Here is a 23668-nt window from a genome sequence, read left to right as displayed (position 1 = left end):
ATTCTCTTCATAATGGCATCGTAGGTCTGACTGCAGAGGTTCGAGAAGGCAGCTCATCACCACCTTCTCAAGAGCATCTAGGGATGGGCAATAAATGCTGGCCCAGCCAGTGACGCCCACATCCCATGAGTGAATAAAAAATATTCAGTGCAAAAAGTAATCGATTGATCCTTCTTTAGAAGCAGATTTTGGAAATATCCTCACCAACAATTATGTTGTATCGGGGTGAGCCAAATGAAATGCAAAACACTTACCATGAGATCAACATGCATTTAATATATTACCTTAACATGTAAAAAATTTAAAGGTACTTCACAGGAACATTACCAGACTGTAATATGACAAGTCCCGTAGGGAAATGTTAGATAGAAACTGAAAGAACTGCGGATGCTGTAAATCGGGAACAAAAACAAAGTTGCTGGAAAAGCTCAGCAGGTCTGGCAGCATCTGTGAAGGAAAAAATAGAGTTAGCATTTCGGGTCCTGTGACCTTTCCTCTGTTCTGAGGAAGGGTCACCGGACCCGAAACGTTAACTCTATTTTTTCCTTCACAGATGCTGCCAGACCTGCTGAGCTTTTCCAGCAACTTTGTTTTTGTAGGGAAATGTTGGTACCGGTTACAAAAGCTCTTAAAGGAAGAGAGAAAGTGAGGCGAGCCGGCTTGTGGAAGAAAATTCCTGAACTTTGAGCTGAAGTTGTTTGAAAGTGTAGCCACCAAAAGAGGGGTGAAGGAAACCAGTGAAGCACCAGCAGCCCAAATTGGAAGAATACAAAGTTGTTGGAGGATTGTTTGGCCAGAGAAGGTTATGGTCCTTTGGAGGGAAATGGTCATAGAAGGTGCATTGGGTGCAAGACTGAGAAATTTGAAATCAAAATTTTGTTTGGCTGAGAGTATGGGGAAAAATAAGTGAATTTTGCCACAATCCCAGAGGACAGAACTGCTCTGTCGTTGAAGAGAAATTTCTGGTGGTGTGGTTAACCTGAGGGTCACCTAAGCCTTGGGTGAGGGGTATAGTTGAAAAGGTTGGACCTTCATAGTAACCTCAGCCAATACAGAATGTCACTATTGAGTGTGCCTGCAGGTCAGTGAACATAAATGGTTGAATGGAAGTTGGTGTGAGACATGGGAAGCAGAATTTTGGGTGAGTTTGGTTATGGAGGTGGAAGATGGGAAGTTTTCTAAAAGTAATGGAAGCTTGCTTTCATCTGCTTCAGTTTTTTAAAATTAATACAGATACTTCATTTTGCATCATTGTGGATCACCATGTCTTGTTGAAAAATCACAGTTCTCTGGCTTTTTCTGCATACCAAAACAGTGGTTCCCAAAAGATATCATGTGCAGTATGCTTCTAGTCTCTCTCAATCAGCAGAACGGTAGTGGATTTTATGATGGTTGGTCCTCTTTAGTTTAAGAAAAGCAGCTCAAAATTATATTAAGATCAATTATGGATTGATAAGTACTTGCATTTTGTACTTTGCAGCCACATTTGGACTGGAGTACACAAAACAAGCACTCTTGGATCCAACAATTTCCACCCGTCCAGCTTCTCAGAATCAACAGCTTTTGCTTTATCTTTTCTTTCACGCGATGGGATGTTAGAAATTAGAATCTGTTGCCTGACAGTAAAAGCCAGTTTTTCAGGGCCAATCCTCTATGAATGTAACTATATTATACGTGCCTTGAGAAGAGTGTGTAATAGTAAGATTAACAATTGCCTTTTCTTATGACATCTTGCATCTTACGGTAGATGGGTATACTCCTGTGTATGGACTGAGGAGCACAGTCCGGAAAAAGAAAACTCATTCATCCAAATACTCAGCGTGCTGTTTTCGTTTTAGGGAGGTTGAAAGTCATGGCTCCCATGAAGGCAATCGTGTGATAAGTAAAATGAACAAGAAAAGTTTTTCAATAATGTTGTACACCATACGTATTCCATCTTAAACTGAACAGAAACAATTAGAAATGTCATTCTTGATGTATAAAACCATTATCTGAAACAAAATTGTTAGACTCCAAACCTTTTTGCACTTCTTCGCTCCTTGATAATGGTCTTTGTGCTACGACTGGAAGGAAGAAATTTAAAGACCATAAGAAACGTGAGCAAAAGTAGAGCATCTCCCCTCCCCTTAAAACAACATGCCTTCTCCAAAAGTTCATGGAATCTTGATGGATCTTCAACTCAATGTTCCTGCTGGTTTCCTATATTCCTGATTTTCCAAAGGGATCAGAAAATCCATTATATACTTGAATATATTCAATGATGGGAAATCCACATTAGACAAGGAAAAATTTCTTCAGTAATTTGAGGTCTTATCCTGAGGATCCCATGTACTAGATTTCCCCATCCAAGAAAAGTAACCTGTGTCTACCCAGTCAAGCCACTTAAGAATCTTGTGGTAATTTTCTCGTCAACCTGTTCAGAGATGATATTGTACAGCTCTACAGTAGTTGGGACTTGAACCTAGGCCTCGTAGCTTTACAGGTAGGGAGACACTAGTACTGCATTAGAAGTGTCCCAAAGTTAAGGCTGTTGTATACTTTGTGATAATACTGTGCCTTTTGAGATGTCTTCTGACCTGTTTCTCTTGCAGAGGAGTGTTGTCACAGTGGTGCTGAAATGTCTCCTTCAGGCAGATAGTTGCAAAACAGCTTTGAGTTTTCTCTGGGTTATTTTAAGACAAAAGTAACACCCTTCTGACTCCTCAAAACCTGTCCACCATCTGCAAGGTGCAAGTCAGGATTGTCATGGAATACTGTCCATATGCCTGGCAGAGTCCAACTCTAAGCTCAACATCACCTGGACCAAGCAACCCACTTGACTGGCACCCACTTTCAGCATTCATTCACCCTAACACTGATGCACAGTGGCAACAGTGTGTACCAGCAAAAGAATGCATTACTAGCTACTCAAAAGATTCCTTCCAAACGTGCAACCTCTCACCTAGAAGTAATGGGCAGCAGATACCTGGGAACACCATGGCCTACTAGTTCTGCTACAAGCTACGCAACATTCTGACTTGGAACTATTTTGCTGTTCCTTCACTATTGCTGGGTCAAATTGCTGTAACTATCTTCCTAACTATATTTAATGTACCTATACCATGTAAATTGCAGTGTTTCAAGAAGGCAGCTCACCACCATTTTATGCAGGCAATTAGGAATGGAAAATAAATGCTGGCTTGCTATGGACCAGACCAAACACTCAATATATTAAGAAGATAGCCTAGACCCCAACTTTGTCTTATTTTAAAGGCAAGTGCCAGGCGTTGTGTTCCGGATACAATTCGATTGGTTAAAACATGCTTTATTCATACACTATAGTTAAAATACAACAAAAAGAGGAAGAAATTGGACTAACTTAACTCCATTAGTAAATTTAACAGGATGTTAGATTATTTAACTAGTAAACAGTAACTGTTCCAATGTAGTAACATCCCAAAAACACACCCTCGGAAAAGGCAAATTCAATAAAATAGATTGTCTAACGTGTAGTTCTAGCAGCAGGAAGGGAACACCGCAGCTTTTAGCTGTAACAGGGGAAAAACAGCTTCCATATCCAGCTTCAAGACTCCAGCTGCAACTGCTACTGAGAAACTAAAACTAAAAGTCCTGGTTCTATGGGATTCTGACCCCACCCATTCAGGCTGCTTCTATTGTTTTGAATTTAGGGAAATACCCCAATGCACCTCAAGCTGTTTACTTTTTATGGGCTTTGAAGTAGCCTGCTTGTTACCTCTGTCTCAACTTCTCTTCATTTCTAAACAGAAGGGATTAAATACACATCTTAAAGCCATAGTATCATAAACTTCTCCATTGATGCTCACATTGTATAAATAAAAATAATATCTTTTGGAAATCCAAGTGTACTACCTCTACTGTCTCCTCTTTATCTAGTCTGAGTTACATCCTCCAAATCTAATTTTTTTTCAAACATGATTCGTGTTTTGTAAAGACTTTCTTGATGCTGTGAGATCATACTGTGAATTTTCTAGGTGCATTGTCCAGAATTCCTTAAGAGGTACACCACAGTTGTGCTAGAATCTAAGTGGCTTGTAGATGCTTGTGTTCTTTTTTTCTACTTTCTTGAATACTGGGGTTACATTTGCCAACATCCAGTCCCCTGTGAACTTACTATAGCCTGGGGAATTTTAGATAATCAGATCGTGTGGATGCACTAGCTCTGCAACTATCTTTAATAGAATCCTGTCACGTAAGCCTTCCAGTCTTGGGAATCCTCTTGCTTTAATTCTCTCAAATTTCCTTCAAATTTTTTTCTGTTATTGCTCTAAAACCTTCACTTAGCCTTTTATTTCCCTCTATTTCTGATTTGTAATTCTTGTCTTCTGTGAAGTCAGACACCATATTTGTTCAACACCTATTATTTCCTCATTCCTTTTAAAGGTAGTTTGTTCTGTCTCTGCACTTAAGGGGACAATAGCTACTCATGTTTTTGCATGCAAGTGAAAGCTCTTACAATGTTTCTTTATATCTTATGGCTTATTTTTGCTTAGCTTTCTGTTAGAATTATTTTTAAATTTTTTCCCTTTTTTAATCAACTTTCAGTGGTGTTTTATGGTTTCCTTACGGTTATTCCTTGCAGCATTATAAATCTCTTCTTTTAATCTAATACCACCATTAATTCCTCATCAAGTCAATGGATCATTCTCATTGATGGATCATTTTTATTGAACATTTAGAATATTTTTAAAAATATTTCCCACTTTTTAATTGCCACCATATCTTTTCTTAGTCTATTTACCCAATCTGTGCTCTATCCCCTTAAATTGGTGAGATGTGGATCAAAACTTTTTTTTTTGCTGAAACAAATCTGTTTTGAAAATAGAAATTGCTGCAAAGTCTCTCAACAGCTCGGGGAATTCTTCAGGCTGAAGGATAACTTCATTAATGTCATGCAACACTAATCTTGCACATCCTGAAAATTGCAGGATGTTATGTTGACCCATCTAAAACATTATTGTAAAAAGATCTTAACATGGGGAAAGAATGGAGAAGATTGTCTCCTATCATAAAGACTACCAGTATCAACTATCTTTTTATATAGAAAAAGCTCATGTCTATGTTTGCCATTTCTAAATTACCAAGGTATTATTTAAAAAGTGGCTATCTAGTTTCTAAGGGAATAATGTGGATCAATGATTCATGGATGGAACAAAAACCAGCAACTTTATTTTCTAGTAGAGCAATCCAAGACCATAAACTTCAAAAGAAGAACTTCAATTCAAGGCTGATGCCCAGTGACAAATCCAGAAGCTAAAGGACGTATGTTGGGAAGCAAAACCTGAGATCTAACAATATCTTCCTACTTAACTACTTTTGAAAATAGCAGGGCCACACGTATACTGTTCTTCCTTGCTTTTATAAATCTTCTCAAAATATACCCCTTTGCCCAAATTCTTGGCAATCCCTTAATTCTTCAGCAGCTGTTTCTTGCATGTTCTGCCTTCATGAAATGCTTTGAGATGTTTATCAATCATGCTAAAGGTGCTATACCAATGCAACTCTTTATTACATGCTTCTAGAATCACATGTAAAAAGAGAATGAAGTACTCAAAAACAAAAGGTATGTAGGCATGCAAGGGGACAATTTCTACTTTGCACAGGGAAGTGACAGAGTGAGTTGTAGTTGTATGATAAAATCTTGCTGGCAGTCGGGTATGCAATTAAAATGGTAACTCCAATGACCACATTGTGCAGCGCATAATGCAAAAATTTTGAAAGCTGCAACAGCAGCAGCAAATATAGATCACAGTTTAATTACAACATCTTCCCTCCATCATTACAAACAAAATATGCAAGTACAAGTGAAAAATCCATTCACCTGTAGTTGGACATTGATACTTGATGTTGCCTGATTTTTGTGTTAATATTTTCTGTATTTCAGATTTCCAGCATGCAGAGTTTTTTGTTGCAGCATATTTAGGAAGTTGAACATAGTACAGTTAACTACAAGATTAGAGGTGAAAGTGAGGTTTATGATCTAGAATCTGATAATTTTGAAGGAGAAGGGTACAATATTTGAGAACATTTATGATGTCAGCTATTTTTGGGACTGCAAGGGGATTCAGGTAGTCAACAGTGAGAGTACAGACAAAGTAAGGTCTCATGATCAAGATTAGTTTGAGGAAGCATACAGGCAAACGGACAAAAATGAGGAGTTCAGAGTTGTGTTGGATTTGATAAACAAAGGAATGAGGAGGAAGCTCCCACCAAACAGACAGGCTGTTTTCATGTTGAGACTGAAGGGGACAAGGAAGAGGCATTTAAGGAGGTGGTTGGCAATAGAGAAAATAAATTAAGAGTATCATTGGTCACTTTGAAAAGCTGGCATGTCGGGTTGGAGCATATCTAGATTCAGCAGATTATTTGTATAATGGAGAGGGGCTACAGTCAACTACTTAATGTTGAATTATCAGAATCTACTCAGTGTATCAATGTCCTTGCTCAACAAATTGAATATTCAAGGGGAAGGGTTTAAACCCTTTTTAAGGTGATCATTGTCTAGTGTTGCACAAATGTTATTTGGCACTTAGAAGCCCAAGCCTGAACGTTGCCCAACTCTTATGTACAGGCACGGACTACTTCAGCACCTGAGGAGTTGCCACTGTTACTGAACACCATACGCTCATTGGTATGTCTCTATTTCTTGCCTTTATGATAGAGGGAAGGTCATTGAAGCAGCTGAATGTAGTTGGGCCGAGGATACTATTCTGAGAAACTCCTGCAGAGGTGTCCTAGCGCTGAGATGGCTAACCTCCAACAACCACAGCAATCCTCCTTTGTGTTATAAGACACGCCAAACCATAAGAAATAGGAAAAAGAATAGCCTGTTTGGTCCTCTAAATCTGCTTCGCCATTCAAAAGGAGATTATAGTCCACTTTCCTGCCCGTTCCCCATAATCTTTGATTCCCCTACTGATCTGAAATGTATCCATTTCAGCCTCCAATACATAGAAGGATTCTGCCCCCACAGCCCTCTGTAGCAAGGAGTTCCGAAGATTCCCAACCCTCAGAAGAAATTTCTCCTCACACACTTAAATTGCTCCTCTGATCCTAAACTCTTACATGAGGGGAGACATCCTTTCAGCATTTACCTCTTAAGTCCCTTAAGAATCCCATATGTTACAATGAGATCACCTCTCACTGTTTTAAATTCCAATAAATAGAGACCTGTTCGGATTAGCCTTTGCTCATAAGACAATCGCTGTATACTGGGGATTGTCCTGATGAACCTTCTTTGAGTTGCCTCCTTCTTAAAGGGACCAAAACTGCCCTTGGTACTTGATTATATGTTCTTACCAGCACCTTGTATAGTTGAGGCAAGATTTCCCTATTCTTGTACTCCAATCCCTAGGTAAATTCCAACCAGTGGAGAGTTTTCTCTGATTGCTATTGACATTTGGTTTTGATAGGGCTCCTCGATGCCACGCTTCAGTCAAATACAGCCTAGATATCCCGCGCAGTCGTTCTCGTCTCATCTCTGGAATTCAACTTTTATGTTCATGGTTGAATGAAACCTGTAATGAGGTCAAGAACGGAGTGTCCGGTGAGCAGGTTATTGCTGATCAAGTGCTGCTTGAGACCACAATGGATCTCTTCCATCACTTCACTGATGACTGAGAGTAGACTGGCGAGTAATTTGGTTGAGTTTGGATTTAACCTGATTCTGTGCACAGGACATAGCTAGGCAATTTTTCACATTCAGGTAAACGCCATCACATTTTCAGTATCTATTGCCTTCAGTCATTTTCTTTATCAAATGAAATGAATTGACTTGGCTGAAAACTGGCTTCTGTAATTCTGGGAACCTCAGGAGAAGGCTGAGAAGGATCATCACTTGGTAATTTTGCCAGAGGCTTCATGCAAGTGCTTCAGCCTTATCTTTAGCACTGATGTTCTGGGCTGCTCATTAGTGAGGATAGGGATATTTGCAGAGTCACCTCAACTGAGTTGTTTAATTGTCCACCACCATTCACAACTGGATGTGGCAGGACTGCAAGGTCTTGATCTGATCCTGTTTGTTGTGGAATCTCTTGGCCTTGTCCATCACTTGCTGCTTAAACTGTTTGGCACACAAATAGTCTTGATTTGAAGCATGCCCACATTGACACCTGATTTTTCTTTTTAGGTATGTCTGATGCTGCGCCTGGCATGTTGTCTTGCACTTTTTTTTTTATTTGAACCAGGTTGATCCCCTCGCTCCATGGTAATGATGCAGTTGGGATATGCCAGGCCATTAAGTTGCAGATTGTGTTGATGTACAATTCTGCAGCAGTTGATGGCCTGCAGTGCTTCATGGATGCCCAGACATGAGTGGCTAGATTTGTTTGAAATCTATCCCATCTAGCATGATAGTGTCACAAAATGCATTTGAGGGTATTTAAGAGAGAAAGACAGGTTCTTGATTAGTAAGGAGATCAAAAGCTATGAGAAGGCTGGCGAATGGAATGAGAAACATATTAGCTATGATTTGAATGGCGGAGCAGACTTGATGAACCAAATGGCCTAGTTCTGCTCTGACGACTAATGGTTTTATGGTATTGTCAATGGAAAGACGAAACCTGGTCTCCACAAGGACTGTGTAGTATTCACCTCTGCCAATGCTGTTGTAGAGAGATGTATCTGTGTAGCAGGCAAATTGGTGAGGATGAGCTGAACTATGCTTTCCCTCTTGGCTCTTTCAATGTCAGCTACAAACGCAGTCTGGCGACTATGTCCTTTTAGGATTCAACTAACTCGGGCAGTAGTGATGCTGTTGAGCCACTCCTGGTGATGGACATTGAAGTCTCCCACCCAGAGAACATTCTGTACATTGGCCACCTCAATCCTTCATCCAGGTAGTGTTTTGACATTGAAGATTACTGACATCAGCAGAAGAGGAATTGTATGTGGTAATCAGCAGGAGGTTTCCTTACCCATATTTGACCTGATGCTATGAAACATCATGGAGAACAGAGTCAATGTTGAGGACTCATAGGACGATTCCCTCCCAATTGTATGTCACTGCAGCCACCTCTGCTGGGATTGCAGATGGGACAGGACACAACCAGGGATGGTGATGGCAGTGTCTGGGACATAGCCATGCTCATGGAGTCATACATAACACATTATGTCATGCTGTTGTTTAACTGGTTTGTGAGACAGCTCTCCTAATTTTGGCACAAATCCCCAGAAAAGAGTACTCTGCAAGGTCAACAGGGCTGAGCTTTCCATTATGAAACTAAAAGAACTGTGCATGCTGTAAATCAGAAACAAAAACACAAATTGCTAGAGAAGATCAGCAGGTCTGGCAGCATCTGTGAAGAGAAATCAGTTAACGTTTCAGGTCCAGTGACCCTTCCTCAGAACTGAGATCTAGACCTGAAACATTAACTCTGATTTCTATCCACAGATGCTGCCAGACCCGATGAGCTTTTCCAGCAACTTCTATTTTTGTTGGAGTTTTCCATTGCTGTTTCCAATGCTTAAATCGATGGGGGTCTGTCCAATTTCACTTATTTTTGAGGCTAGAGCCCTGTATTGGGTTCTACCCTCATTGAGGGTAGAACATGTTCATGGACCTTCTATTCTGGTTATTTTTCCTTTCACAATCCACCACCGATCAGACCTGGATATGGCACAATAGCAAAACTTAGATCTGAACTGTACTTTGAAGATCACTTAGAATTGTCAGTGTAGCTTCTGTTTTTGGCAAGAATGTATATCAATTTAGCACCTCCTCTTCAGTACACCTGGGGACTGCAATTGACATGGATGACTTGTCTCATATTCAACCTGGATTGATCCCTTGACTTGAATATAGTGGTGGAATGGAGGATATGCTAGGCCGTAAAATTTACAGTTTGTTGTTGCTCTAGATTATGTGTTAAGTAATGCAAGTAGTATCCCTCTGTACCACTAGTGACAACTGTTTCAACTGTGAAGGTCCGGAGACCGGATGTCGGTTGGAATAGGATATGTGTGTGTTTGTGTGTGTGTGCGCGCGCGCGCGTTGTGTCCCTGTATCAAGCTTGTTTTGTACCTAATACCTGTGTATATAAAGTGCTTTTAAAATTTTCTTTACACTGTGACCATACTTTGAGCTTAAAAATTGTTGTGACCCCTCAATGAGATTTGAGTGGGATATGGAGGGCCTTTGTAAGTGGGGCCTGTCTGTCAGAATGGGATGGCAGCTGTTATAACTCAGTCAGTCAGAACTCCAGGGTGATCATTGCTGCATTGGAACTTACCACCCCAGATTTCGGCTCACTTTTTGGGAAGCCCTAGTATAGAGCCTATATCTTTCAAGGAATGGAGACCCACTTAGGTGGATAACTTTCACTGAAGTATCTTCACTCTTCCTACTACAGATCTGGCATGCTCCTTCATGTAGGAGGCCCTGCAAAGGAGTCAGAAAATCCAGCTGTATTTCATCGGCATGAAGACCAGTAAACCTTTTCACTTAATGCAAAAAACATGTTTAGTTTTATTTTATTCATTGTGTCTTTGCTCTCTTTTTGTATATAGAAACAGTATTCGTTGTCTACTGTTATCCCTCTGGCACAATCCCTTCAATGGAACATATTTAAACTAGTGCCTCTGCTACTTACTACCTCGTTTCCTGAGGTACATGTCATCGAGACCTTTAGTTTTACTGGTTTGTCGACTATTGTCTCTCATTCAGTCTCAAGTGTATTAATTTTTTAAGTTTATCTTCCTCTATTTTTACATTGAGTCTTTTTAGATTCAGTTTTGTTTTAGTTCTTCATTTAGTACAGTTAACTTGCTTGGTTTTGTCTTTTTAGTGAACTTATTCCCCCTAAGCTGTATTGATTATCCTTTTAACAATTTTCAACTTTCTTTTTAATGCTTTTAAGTTCTCCCTCAACCCCCCAGCCCCAAAAATGTTTTTTTGTTCAATTTTATCCCCATTTCCTTATCATTTGTTAATTTTCAATCTATTAGTTTAGTCTTTGACCCACTTGCATCCTTCTCAAACCTAATATTAAATCTTATGATGTAATTGCTACTACTGTCCTATTCTTTCTTCTGCAGTTCATTATTGGCACTTCTTTTGGTGGGTTAATTATGTACTGAGTGAGAAGAGAGTCTAAACCTTAAATCTATGCCTGAGTCATTGTAATGTAGGTAATTAGAAGTGTTTTAGATAAGGTAGGCCAGGAAAGAAACAATAATAACTACTTTCAAGACTTGTCTCTGCCTCCAAAAATTAAATTTGATTGTTCCTGCATGATCTGTCCTTTACAATTGTGTTGGATATCCTTGACTAACTCAAACATATCCAAGAGTTTATTTATTTTTTCCCCTGATTACTTCTACAACTTTACTCATGACTGTTAAACTAACTGCCTACAGTTGTGAGAATTGTCCTTGCATATTTCTTGGATCATAGTGTCACAGTTTCCACAGGTCAATCTTCTGGCAACTGCCTTTTTATCTAGGAGAGATTGGGAGATTATGGCAAGCATTTCTGCTATCTCAATTTCCACTTCCTCTAGCATCCTGGGATGCATGCTATCCAAACCAGGGGCTTATCCATTCTAAGCATTACCACCCTTTTCAATAGATCTTGCTTCTCAGTTTTACCTTATCCGTTATCTCTACCATTTTGGGTCCTTCTGATATTTAGTCAGTTTTCTCTTTTTTGGTCAACACTGAAGCAAAGTACTTAAGTATTCTCACTCTGGTCCTCTAGGTAGATATAGGTGTCTCAGGTCCCACTCCACCTCTTGTTACCTGTTTGGTATTTACATGTTGGTGTAAGATCTTTTACATGATTCACTTACTGTTGCAATTTCCAACAGTCTCCTTCCTCATTTATTTAAACTCTTGGTTTTGGCCTTAGATTTCCTTTCTGTCGGGCCCAAAACGGTTTAGGTACAGTCTGTCTGAAGAAGACGATTCTTCCTTTCCCAGTAGTGGTGGCTGCTCTTTACGAAATGAAAGCCCTCTTCCTCGTGTTTAGCTATATGTTGATTTGTTTTTTTTTCTGAACTGTGTCTGCACAGCAATTTGCTGTGGTGCGAGTAGTAATTGTGATGATCCACAAGCCGCTGCTTTTTGGTTTAACTCCCAACTTTTCTGTTAGCAGGGTCTCTTCCTTAATTTTTCCTATGTCAACTGTTCTGACAGAGCATAACCGAATCCTTCCCTTTCTGTTCAAACTTCTTTACCAACTGTTGAGTATCTTGCTATCTTTTCCAGCACCCAGTAGGAAACATGCCCTTTTGTAGTGTTGTTCCTGATTTGTAAGTACTCAACATATTCTTCTCTCTCCTCCCCTAGTGTGCACCCCACCCCCCCCAACCTTAATCTCTCCTCTAGAGCGAATTGTATAATAATTCCTCCTCCATTGTTTCAATCTAGGGATTCAGCGTAACATCTCTGAACAGCAGTACCTCAAGACAGACCTTTTCTGGCAGATGTGAAAATTCAGACAGTCTTTTTATCCACCAAATGCAGTCCTTGTACGTTTCTTCATGTCTTTATGAATTAATAGATCTATTTTATGGATTAATTGATATATTTGGCTATCTTGAATAAGTAGACTTCCAATAAATATGTGGATTGATCTTGTTAAATTTACAATTAGTTACTGAACAGTCATTAGCATCCTTACGTACTCTTAGAATACAATCACTTGCCTTGGTTATCTTTGATTTGCATTTTCTTGCTGTATTTTATATTAATAAGCTTATCAAAGCAAGATATTAAACATGCAATAATATCTTGATATTTACCTAATATATTTACATCAATTACCTTGGATTTTTTTTACTCCTCTCTTGATATGTTGTCACTTCTTATTTTTCTCCAGTAAAGTTATTTATTTACATCTTGGTTAGAATTACTTCCGAACCCTCCTCTCTTCCCTCAGCCTGTACACTGAATTTCTGATCACACCACATTCTAGTTGTCATTCTGGTCACCAGCTACTCTGATTTCTGTGTTTGCAGGTATTCTTCCAATTTATTGTTATTGGCAGCATGCTAGTTACAACTCATCAGTCAACAAGCACAACAGCTTGTTAGGTACCAGTTTAGTAGTTAGTTAACTGTTAATTACTTGTGTCTTTAGATCAATTCATTTGAATGGTGTGATATCATCAGTCATACTGACATTTACCACCAAAAAAAATTTTTTCATAGGTACACATACAATAGCTCCAAATTATTTGTGGAACTGAATCAAAATGTCATTTTGTGTATCCATGATATACTTCAGTCTGCTCCCTCTAGTGTCAGTTGCAAATAAGTAGCTGATTTGTTATTAATTGTTGTGGTTGGTCATTGAAAACAACTTTTAAATTGCAAACTCAAAATTTTAAGGAGAAGTTGACAGTTCCTATCTGAGAATTTCTATTAATACTGTATACTAGACAATACATTGCTCACAAGCCTAATGCTGCAGACAAAATAAAGAAGCTTGTGTTGCTTGCTAGATTCATAGCTGAGTTTTTCTAGTAGTTTGGTTGTACAGTTTGGGAGGAGGAGGAAGTGGGGTGCATCAAGGGGGAGTTGAATTTATAAATTTTGGGTACAACTATTAGATATAGCTGAAGTAATACAACAATTGATTCTCAATGAAACTCTGGCAGCAAAGTGGAGAGACAGAGTACTTTTTGATTATACGTAGCACTATGTATGTTTCTGCCCTTGGCTGTTTTATTTGATAACTTTCTAGGAGTTTTTGTACTGCTACACGTTTTCTTCAATAATTGTAGTCTGCACCTGCAAATACTAACTCGATCATTTGAATTTGATACAGTGCAAAAATTATTCATAGTTCTCGAAGATGGTATATTTTAGTTACGACTGAACATAGATTCTACGTTTTTTTGTTTCAGCTCATGTCTTTGTAAATCCAGACTATATATTTTCACTAAAGGTATGGTTGCAATTCCTATGAGCTGAGGTAAAATTCAGTTTTGAAGAACTGGCATTGATTGAAGTTGCAAGTTCTGCTGGAAATTCTTGCCAGAAACACCTTAGCAGGCTTCTGCAAAATGATGTAGCATGTTCTTTTTTTTAATACTCCTAGCCTTAAAAAGGATAGCAACAGAGGACTGATGTGCGGTGAAATGTAAACAGATTAGGAAAGACAGAGTTAGAAACATTGTTAACTTTGTACTTAATGTTACACTGGATCCGCCGCTTATTTAAGGAATGAATGCTGAATCTTGATTTGCAATTTTCAAGAAAGGGTTTATCTGGTGATTTAATCAAAAGGAAACGTGAAGAATTTTTAAAGTCGCTTTATTGGTCAGTAGCATTGAAATTATTTAGAAATTGACAACTATCTATGATGATTCAGAGTTTACTATCAAAAGTCTTTAACTCAGAAGCTGTCAGTTTTTAAAACTGGGATATTTCATACACTGCTAATACCATCCTGCTACACTGATATCCAAAGTCTGCCTCCCAGTCTCAGCCCATCTATTGGGAGGGGTGGGGGGGGAATGGAAAAACTTCATCCGTGCTTTTGTTACCTCCACATTTGACAATTCCATTGCTTGCCTCAGCAGTCTCCATCTTCCAACCTCTAAAATCGCTTGTAGGAGAAAATTACTGTAGATGTTGGAATCTGCACAGAAAACAAAAAAAAATGCCGGCGATCACAGTAGTCAGGCAGCATCCATGGAGAGAAAGCAAGATAATATTTCAAGGCTAGATGACTCCTCATCACAGCACTCTAAAATCACTTGGAGTACTTACACGGGGAGTGTGGGTGGGGGAGGTTGCTGACAGCAGAAAGATGACTGTATTAATTCGTTTTCATGCTTATAATTTGAGTTTTGTCTGAGGTGTGCATACTTCCTCCTAATCCTGCAATTCCTCTCTTTCTTTCTATTTAAGTTAGGATATAGATTTTTTTTTTAAAATCACTGACCGGTGGACATAAACAGGGATTCAGTGTAATTGAAGTGGGACAAACACAAACATTGCTTGCACCCAGCTGACTCATGAAATGAGGATAATGACTGAAGTTGTGAAGTGGGCTGAAGTTCTTCCTGTCCACTCATCCTGCTGCTGTATACTGAGTGTTGCTATTTACAGATGTACCAATAAAAACCACTGAACCATTCGAAAAATAAACCATTTTCCTGCTAGGATATGGCCAGTTTCTATCTGTTAGCTTGAGTTTAAAAAGAACAATGTGGACTGAGACACAGGAGAATGCAAACACTTGGGAGGCTAAGATTTTTCCAGATGATCAAGCACTACTGGCAAAAAAAACTGCAAATGCACAGGGGGGAAAAAAAAATCAACAAAATTATAAAACATCTCATAAGGTTTCTCCAGGACAAAACAAAGATCAGTTGAAACGGATTAAATCCAACTCCAAACAGAAATGCAACCGATTATAGGCCACTTATCTTGGAACTGGATTATGCTGCAGCACTAAGTGTAGATGAATTGGCAAAACAATTACTGGTTTAACTTGCCAGATATCTGAAGAGGCTATCTTATCTGACAATCATGTGATTGTACGAATCTGTTGTATCCACAATGATATGTCACTGAAACCAGGCAACAAAGATCACAGACAAGAAACTTGACTATTTTGATGTCATATTTCAAAACTTCAAATTTGGGTTTTTTGTTGTTACTGACAAGGCTGTCATTTTATTAACTGCCTACTTAATCTTCAGAAGATGGTAGAAGGCCTCCTTGAACCAGTGTGGTCACATGGTTGTCTTACAAGCTATTAAAAATAGTGTTTCAAGATATTGGCTCAGTGGCAATTAAAGAACAACAATATGGCTAAGTTAGGATGATAGGGAACTTGGAGTTAGAGTTCCCATGGGAAATGGAGGTTGAAAGTTTGTAGGACTCTGGAAGAACTTAAGTTTTTTTTCCAGTAAACCCAAGTAAATGCATAATAGGGGAAAGAGGGAACAGGTACACTGAGACAGCTGAAGAAGCTACTTCTGTTAGCTAGGCTGTGTGTTCAGAATGCCAGATTTCAGAACAGAATACTGAGTACTGAGATGGCAGCCAAATGAAAGAATGAAAGGCCAAGAATAACCTGGCAGTGGAGAACCTGTCAGATATTGAGATTACCTGGGGAAAAACATATATCTTGCCAAAATTGAGTGTGAAAGACTGCTGCTAGCTGTTTGGCCCTGTGTGCAAATTGTACAGCACGATCCTCAGATTCAGAATTTTTCAAAATTAAAATTAATTTTAACGAATTTTTTAATGGCATTCCCTTGATGTCTGTTTGCAGAAGGTGTTACAAATGCTAGCATCGTACTGTTGAAGATGGAGAGCAGATTCTTATTTTAAAGTTTAGGCAAAATTGTATTTCTAATTTCCTGACTGAAATGAATTGCTTTAGGAAAATTGTTTTGTGGAGCCCATCCTGCATACATACAACAAAATATCTGTGCAATGTTTCAGTTTATCCTGCAGAGAGATGAAACTTGAGGGATCATCCTACCAATAATTTTTTTCTTTCTTTTTTTTTGCATTGGTGAGAAGTAAATGCAAATAATATCTCTAAAGCTTTTATAAATTTTGGATAATAGACTGCCCCTTTCTCTCCATCCCCCAGAAAGAGATTTTCCTACGCAAGAATTTCATGATACTTTTGTTTATCAACTTCAGTACTGATTTAATTTTTGAAGCATATTGACCTGGGTCAGTAAAACAACAACCAGGATTTAAAAAGAGAGCCTGCATTGAGGTACAGAAATTTTGTCAATAATGCTGTCTATAGTGAATCATGTACCAGAAGTACAAGTTTGATTTTTGCTTATTTTTGAATCTAGATTTTTTTGAAAGGCTATTTTAAATTAATGCTTTGTTAATAGAGCTGTACATGAACTTGCTGGTCTTGTACACATGTTGCAACTTCCCTGTGCCCTCTTTCCTGTGAATTAATAAATGTGTATGAAGGAGAGGCAATGTTTTGTTGAATGCTGAGTTGTACATGATTTTTGCTTGAATAACTCGGAACAGGCGGTATGATTGACAGTTAGGCCTGAGGTCTGGGTGGTTTGGAAAAGACGTAGATGAATAATTAAGTGTCGATTTGAGCTTGTTAAAAGCTTAATTCATCCCATTTTATGCTACCCATGCCATCACATGATGGGAGTGAGAACCGTAAATGTTTTTTTAACGTGCTTAAAATGACAAAGGAATAGGGAGATACTTTTGTCAGGAGCGTTCCCTATCTCTTTTTTTCCCCCCTCTCCCTCTGTCTTCCCCCACCCACCCACAATAAATCACCTTCACAAATTGCCAAAAAAAGCCCCACTGAAAGCCTCTGGACTTGTCTGGATCTGGGATTCATGAGGCCTCCTGCATGGACCTCTCTGCAATCTCAGCGTTGCAAACACTGTTGAAGCTGTCAGCCAAATGCCTGGAAGCTTCAGAAGGTAAGACTTCCTCCAAGTGAGGGATGGGGGAGCTTCCAGAACTTTGTTTAGTCCAGTAGGAGTGCTTTATGGCTGTGGGAAGGCTTCTAACTGGCCACCAACACTTCTGCCCCCACACCCTCTGTAGTTTTTCATTCCATGTTTCATTCTCCTCACATTTTCAGCATTTTGTGTTTTTGTTTCAGATTTCCAGCATCTGCAGTATTTTGCTTTTGCAGTACTTATTGCCCTTATGCGGTATCTATCTCTTTGTTTTGCCTCTCATTCATGTGGCTTTGATGTATCTCCATTAAATGTCTAAACCTTTCTTCACCACCACCCCCCATTCCCTGGCTGTAATTGATGGATATCTAATGTTGCAAAAATATCTTTTTGGTATTTAGCACCATTTGCCATTTAGTTAAAATGGCCTTTATATCCTTTAGCTCCATGTTTTTGCCTCAAAGTATTTTGATATTTTCTATACTCTGTTCAGAGACGTTATTACACACCTTGGGTGTAGGTGGTATTTAAACCTGGGCTGCCTCGTTCAGAGGTGGGGACAGTACACTAGCACCACAAGAGCCCTTTTTAATCATAAGCTGATGATTGCAGCAAGAGAAACAAGTCACTTGGGATGTGACTGAATAGGGCAAGCAACATATCTCCTTGAACCAATAAGACTTGAAGATTGAGAAAGGAAAACAAACTTAATGTAATATAATGCAACACAGGAACAGGACCTTTTGGCTTACCAAGCCTGCACCAATTCCCAATCCTCAATTAGACCTGCTACTTGTTGCCCATATGCGGTATCTATTCCTCTGTTTGCCTCCCCTTCATGTGTCTAATATGCCTACTTCCACCACCTCCACTGGCAGTACGTTCCAGGCACCCATCATCCTGCAATTCCCCTCTCGCACTGAACCTGTGCTCTCTTGTAGTTGACTTTTCCATCCTGGGGAAGAAAGCTTCTGACTATCCACCTGACCTATGCCTCTTATAATTTTGTAGACTTCTATCAGGTCGCCCCTCCGCCTCCATCTTTTCAGTGAAAACAGTTCAAGTCTATCCAACTTCTCATAACTGAAACCCTCCAGACCAGGCAACATCCTGTTGAACCTTCTCTGCACCCTCTCCAAAGCATCCATGCCCTTCTGGCAGTGTGGTGACCAGAACTGCAAGTAATATTCCAAATCTGGCCTAACTAAAATTTTGTACAGACATATAACTTGCCAACTTTTGGATGCCCTGGCCAATGAAGGCAAGCATGCTCGCTGTCTTCTTGACTACCATTATCCACCTACGTTGCCACTTTCAGGATTCTGAGGACCTGTACACCCAAATCCCTCTGCATGTCAAAGCCCCTAAGGGTTCTGCCATTCATTGTATAATTTGCACTCTCATTTGATCTTCGGAAATGCATCACCTTGCATTTGTCTGGATTCAACTCGATCTGCCAATTTTCTGCCCAAATCTGCAATCTACATCCCACTGTATCCTTTGACAATCCTCCTCACTATCTGCAACTCTGCACATTTTGGTTGAGCACTTTCTTGACTTACTGTCAGGCTAATGGCTCTTGGTTTCAGAGCTTTCAGATTGCAGCACAGAGGATTTTGGGACTCCTTGTGCAGAAATCTCAAAGGTAGTTTTAAGGATCGGATAACAGAGAAGGCAAATGGAATGGTGGCATTTATTTCAAAGAGAATGGAGCCCATCAAGATTTCCCTATTATTAAAACTTTACAAGGAGCTGAATTCAATATTACAACGGGTAGAGGAAAAACAGGAGGGGAAAAAAAAATGGGAGTAAGATAAACAAGTAGCTCTGACTGAAATGAGGGACTTGTGTAATATCTGTGCCAGATAGGCTGTTTTAGCAGTGATTTACAAATATCAATTAAAGGGATACTTGCATGTCCAAATACCAGTCCTAAGGTTTAGATCCTATCCACCCTATGTAAACACAATTTTATTTGATTTTTGGACAAAAAATATCTTCAAGAGAATGGCATTTTAATAATTGTGGAGTGGTGCATCTTGGGCAACTACATTCGGATATTCCCATTTCACTACCCCCTGTTCCAATTACTGTGCCATTTCTGGATAACTTATGGGGAAAGCCATTGTCCCCTCTTTGATAGCACAACCTTAATAATGTATTTCCTATTAGCATAGCAGATAGGTATAAGGGGTGCCTGTTTATCCTGGCATCAAGAATTGCTGTTTGGTGGAGAAATTATTGAAATGGTAATTGTTTTAGCGGTTCCTTGGTTGCAGAGTAATTGATTACTTGGAAAAATCCATACTTGAGTAATGAAAACCATTGGCTGTGTGCCCTTTGCAGTCAGTGCAGCTCCATACCAACATAACTCATTATCCTCCAGACAGGAGGGGTAAAGGGAAGAATTTGGTTGAAGAAAGTTGTTTGTTGTTTGCAGTCCATAGCTTCAGTTTACCATGGGCTGCTTTATTTTCCAATCGGTGATTTTTACTTTTTATGTATTTGTCAGCCTGTTGTCTTGCAGTAGCTCCCACACAAGAGCAAAATATTATTGGCTGAAGCCTCTGATTTCATTTCAGGAATCTGAAGAACAGAATCCAATTGTCTAGGTCACACCATCAAATTATTAGGCTAGACTTGATAGTGGCAAAATATGGTCTTACGGTAGGACTTGTACACTGGAGTTTCCAATTCTTTACAAAAATTCAGATAATTTCATTATGTGGATGAACTTTTTAGATTGTTTCATTAAATGTCCTTATTGGAATAGTACTTTTAATGTTTAAACAGGGCATATTTATAAGTTAATTCTATTAAAATTTCTGGAATGAGAAGGACGTTAAATGCAGACCATTACACTTGCAACAAATCATTTTTTGAAGTAACAAGTTTTATTTGAAACAAAATGCAACAGAACTCTGAAAAATGAACTTGGGTTTTATTTTTTGAAAAGAGGTCTTTAATGGACACGTTTCCTGGTTGTAAGTTTTGTGAATATTGAAGCAATTTTATTTTCTTTGCAAACATTTTAAGATGTTATTTCTGCTGCTTGAGGCTATAAGGTATAGATGCAGACCTTTTCTATTAGTTACCATAATCTTAGAAAAAAAAAGTAAGGAAAATGTTTCCCAGAACGTCAGTGTTGCTATAGTCTTCAGGATTAAAATCATCATTCATATATCTTGTTTTTAAATTTTGAGGAATGTGTCAGTAGTCTGATTTTAATATTTCAGTCATTCAGGAAAGCTCCTAGACTTGCAACTTTTGTGCTCTGCTCCCCAGTCAGAATTGAAGAATTACATTTCCTTGAAATTCTGTTGTATTCAGAGTTTCGTACTAGGAAGTGTAGAAGTGAAAGTATAAGCAATGTGTCTTATTTGGAAGCTGTACAAAGTGCACAGGCGTAAACAGCAGGGTCTGAATCTGTTATTTTTGGACATGATTTGAAATGCTACTGTTCTTTTCTTTAATCAACATCACTGTTAAGTTTAAAAACAGTTGTTGAAATAATTTTAAAAATTAATTTTTTATATCTCCATTTTATAGATTTTGGAGTTAGAAATACGTTTTCTTGGTTTTACTGCCGTTTGATTTTAAAATGTGCACTTCAAGCCCCATTTTGTAACATTGATGATGATGCCAGGCATCCACAGTCCAAGTTAATATCTTAGCAGAAAGTGAATTTTTGCATACTTGAATGCTAAGTAGTTATGTTGGATTTGGCCACCATAAACTAATGTAGGACTTGACTTTCAACAGAATTTGCCTTTGTTCGTTGTGGTTTGAATGGGAATTTTTTCTTTGTATATTGCAGTTTTTCGACTTTTAAAATTTGGTCAAATCATGATTCGAATGCTTGGGATATATTGGTGTTGGAATTTCACAACCGAAAATGTGACTTAGTTTGCAAACCCAATCATTCTCTGTTCCAGTAAGGAGAAAAAAATAATGCTGCTCCCTCAGTGTGGAGTGGCAAGTTTCTGACCCATAGATCACTGTTGGGAAGGACAAGCAGATGGACAGGGATTACACCTTTTTTTTTTCTTTCTTTGTTCAGTTGAGATAATGAGTAAGATTTTATAATTTGAATTCAGCAAGATCAATACAGATTATAAATCTCTTTTGTTGAAGTGTATTGTATATAGGATTTGGGAGGCCATGTTGCGACTGTACAAGACAGTGGTTAAGCCACTTTTGGAATATTATGTTCAATTCTGGTCTCTCTGCTATAGGAAAGATGTTGTGAAACTTGTAAATCTTTTCTAAACCCTTTCAAGGATGTTGCCAAGGTTGGAGGGTTTGAGCTATAGGGAGATGCTGAATAGGCTGGGGCTTTTTTTCCCTGGAGCATTGGAGACTGACAGGTGGCCTCAGTGTATAAGATCATGAGGGCCATGGATAGGGTATGGTTTAAGGTGAGAGGGGAAAGATTTAAAAGGGGCCTAAGGGGGCAGAGGGTGGTGCATGTTTAGAATGAGAAGTGGTGGAGGCTGGTACAATTACAACATTTAAAAGGCATCTGGATGTAAATGAACAGGAAGGGTTTACAGGGATATGGGCTAAATGCTGGCAAATGGGACTAGATTAATCTAGGATATCTGGTTGGCATCGATGAGTTAGACTGAAGGGTCTCTCCATGCTGTACATCTGACTCTAAGTATCTGCAAATTGAGAAAATTGACACCACATAACCATGTGACACTCTTCCAGCAAAGTTAAGGGGACAGAAGGAATGCGGAGTGTAATGTAGGACTTTTAACACATTATAGAACTATTTAGGCAAGGGAACCATTCTTGTATTTGTACCTAAAGTTTCACATAGATGTTAATTCTTTCATTTGTTTAACAGGAGATCTTTGTCACATACACTTAAAGTCAGGTTTATACAACATGGAAACAGACCTTTTGGTCCAACTTGTTTGCACTGACCAGACATCCTAAACTGATCTAGTTCCATTTGCCAGCATTTGGCCCATATCCCTCTAAACCCCTCATTTTAATGTACCCATCCAGATGCCTTTTAAATGTTGTAATTGTAGCCACCACCTCTGACAGCACATTCTGTATACACACCACCCTCTGCATGAAAAGTTGCCCCTCGGATCCTTTCAAATCTTTCCTCTCTCACCTTAAACCTATGCTTTCTAGTTCTGAACACTCCTATCCTGGGAAAAAGATCTTGGCTATTCACCCTATCCATGGCCATCATGATTTTGTAAACCTCTATAAGGTCACCCCTCAGTCTTCACTCCAAGAATAAAAAAGCCCCAGCCTATTTAGCCTCTCCTGTAGCTCAAATCCTCCAATTCCAGCTTTCTAAATGCTTTCATGTTTGACAAACTTCTCATTATGTTGTAACTAAATAAGCGTTCATATGATTTTAGGGATACCTCTAGCCCATTATGGGTTTTGGTGAATAAATCAAATACCAATTTTGTCAAATGTGCATGCTTGATGACCAGAGTCTTTTCTACAGTGCAAACTGGAGTTGCAGGTCAGGACCCTGTGGAATCCCAAATGAGGCGGACTCTGTGGGAATTGTCTGGAATGCTGATGGGCAAGTTCTTTGCATTTGAACCCTCTGAAATAATCCTTGGCATTGAAGAATTCAGAGGGTTACACTTTCATTTAGTTAATTGTTACCCAGAGCAGTTAGACAATTAAAGACTTGCACTAACTCGTGGGTAACTATTGAGCTGAACCACCCCACACACAACATCCCCACAAAAACTTACTCTAAGCACTCCCATCACTTGCCTCGCATTCTAACCCCAGACTTGCCTTATATACTTAACTTTCACAGCAGCTGTCCAGGTGTCTAGCTGCGTTGATCCACATTTAAATCTCAGAACATAGCACACTGACTGCTACAAAAAGGGGTGTGGTTTGAGTTTCCTGCAACATAAGAGAGTTTGCTTTGTTTCCGATATACCCTGCTTCTGAAGCAGCCAGGATCGGAATTCCCAGCTAGAAATGCAGACCTTGATAACACTATACAAACTAGAGAAAATCTGACAGTTATCTGGTCCATTGTAAAGCAGATGTATAGCTTTGATGCATATAAGTTATTCCTTTCTGCTTTGGGGATTTCTAACTTTATCTCCTGGAGACTTCAGTTGCTCTATACACTAAGCTCTCTGTAGTTGGATTTTCCATCTCTGCATGGTCCACACTTCTGCCCTAGTGCTTCAGAATGAAGTTTTGCCTTTGGAGTACTGAGTTTGCCACCTTGCTGCTTCCACAGCTGTCACTATCTTCACTCGTTGGTAATAGCATTTCAGC

At 39.1% G+C, this 23668-nt stretch overlaps 2 protein-coding genes across 2 annotated transcripts in view; one reads left to right on the top strand and one right to left on the bottom strand.

Annotated features, from left to right (window-relative positions):
* Positions 1–23668, bottom strand: part of nudt6 (nudix (nucleoside diphosphate linked moiety X)-type motif 6) — a 141399-nt gene that overhangs the window by 9242 nt on the left and 108489 nt on the right. The window contains exon 5 of the mRNA XM_048605356.1: positions 14507–14601. Coding sequence (XP_048461313.1) covers positions 14507–14601 — 95 coding nt within the window. The remainder of the gene's footprint in view (positions 1–14506; positions 14602–23668) is intronic.
* fgf2 (fibroblast growth factor 2) overlaps positions 1–23668 on the top strand; it is an 81425-nt gene that overhangs the window by 53630 nt on the left and 4127 nt on the right. The gene's annotated exons all lie outside the window — the stretch shown is intronic.

Source organism: Rhincodon typus, chromosome 1 (assembly GCF_021869965.1).
Source record: "Rhincodon typus isolate 14 chromosome 1, sRhiTyp1.1, whole genome shotgun sequence".
Classification (NCBI taxonomy): domain Eukaryota; kingdom Metazoa; phylum Chordata; class Chondrichthyes; order Orectolobiformes; family Rhincodontidae; genus Rhincodon; species Rhincodon typus.
Note: the sequence above shows the minus strand (reverse complement) of the source record. Positions and strands in the feature narration are given on the sequence as shown.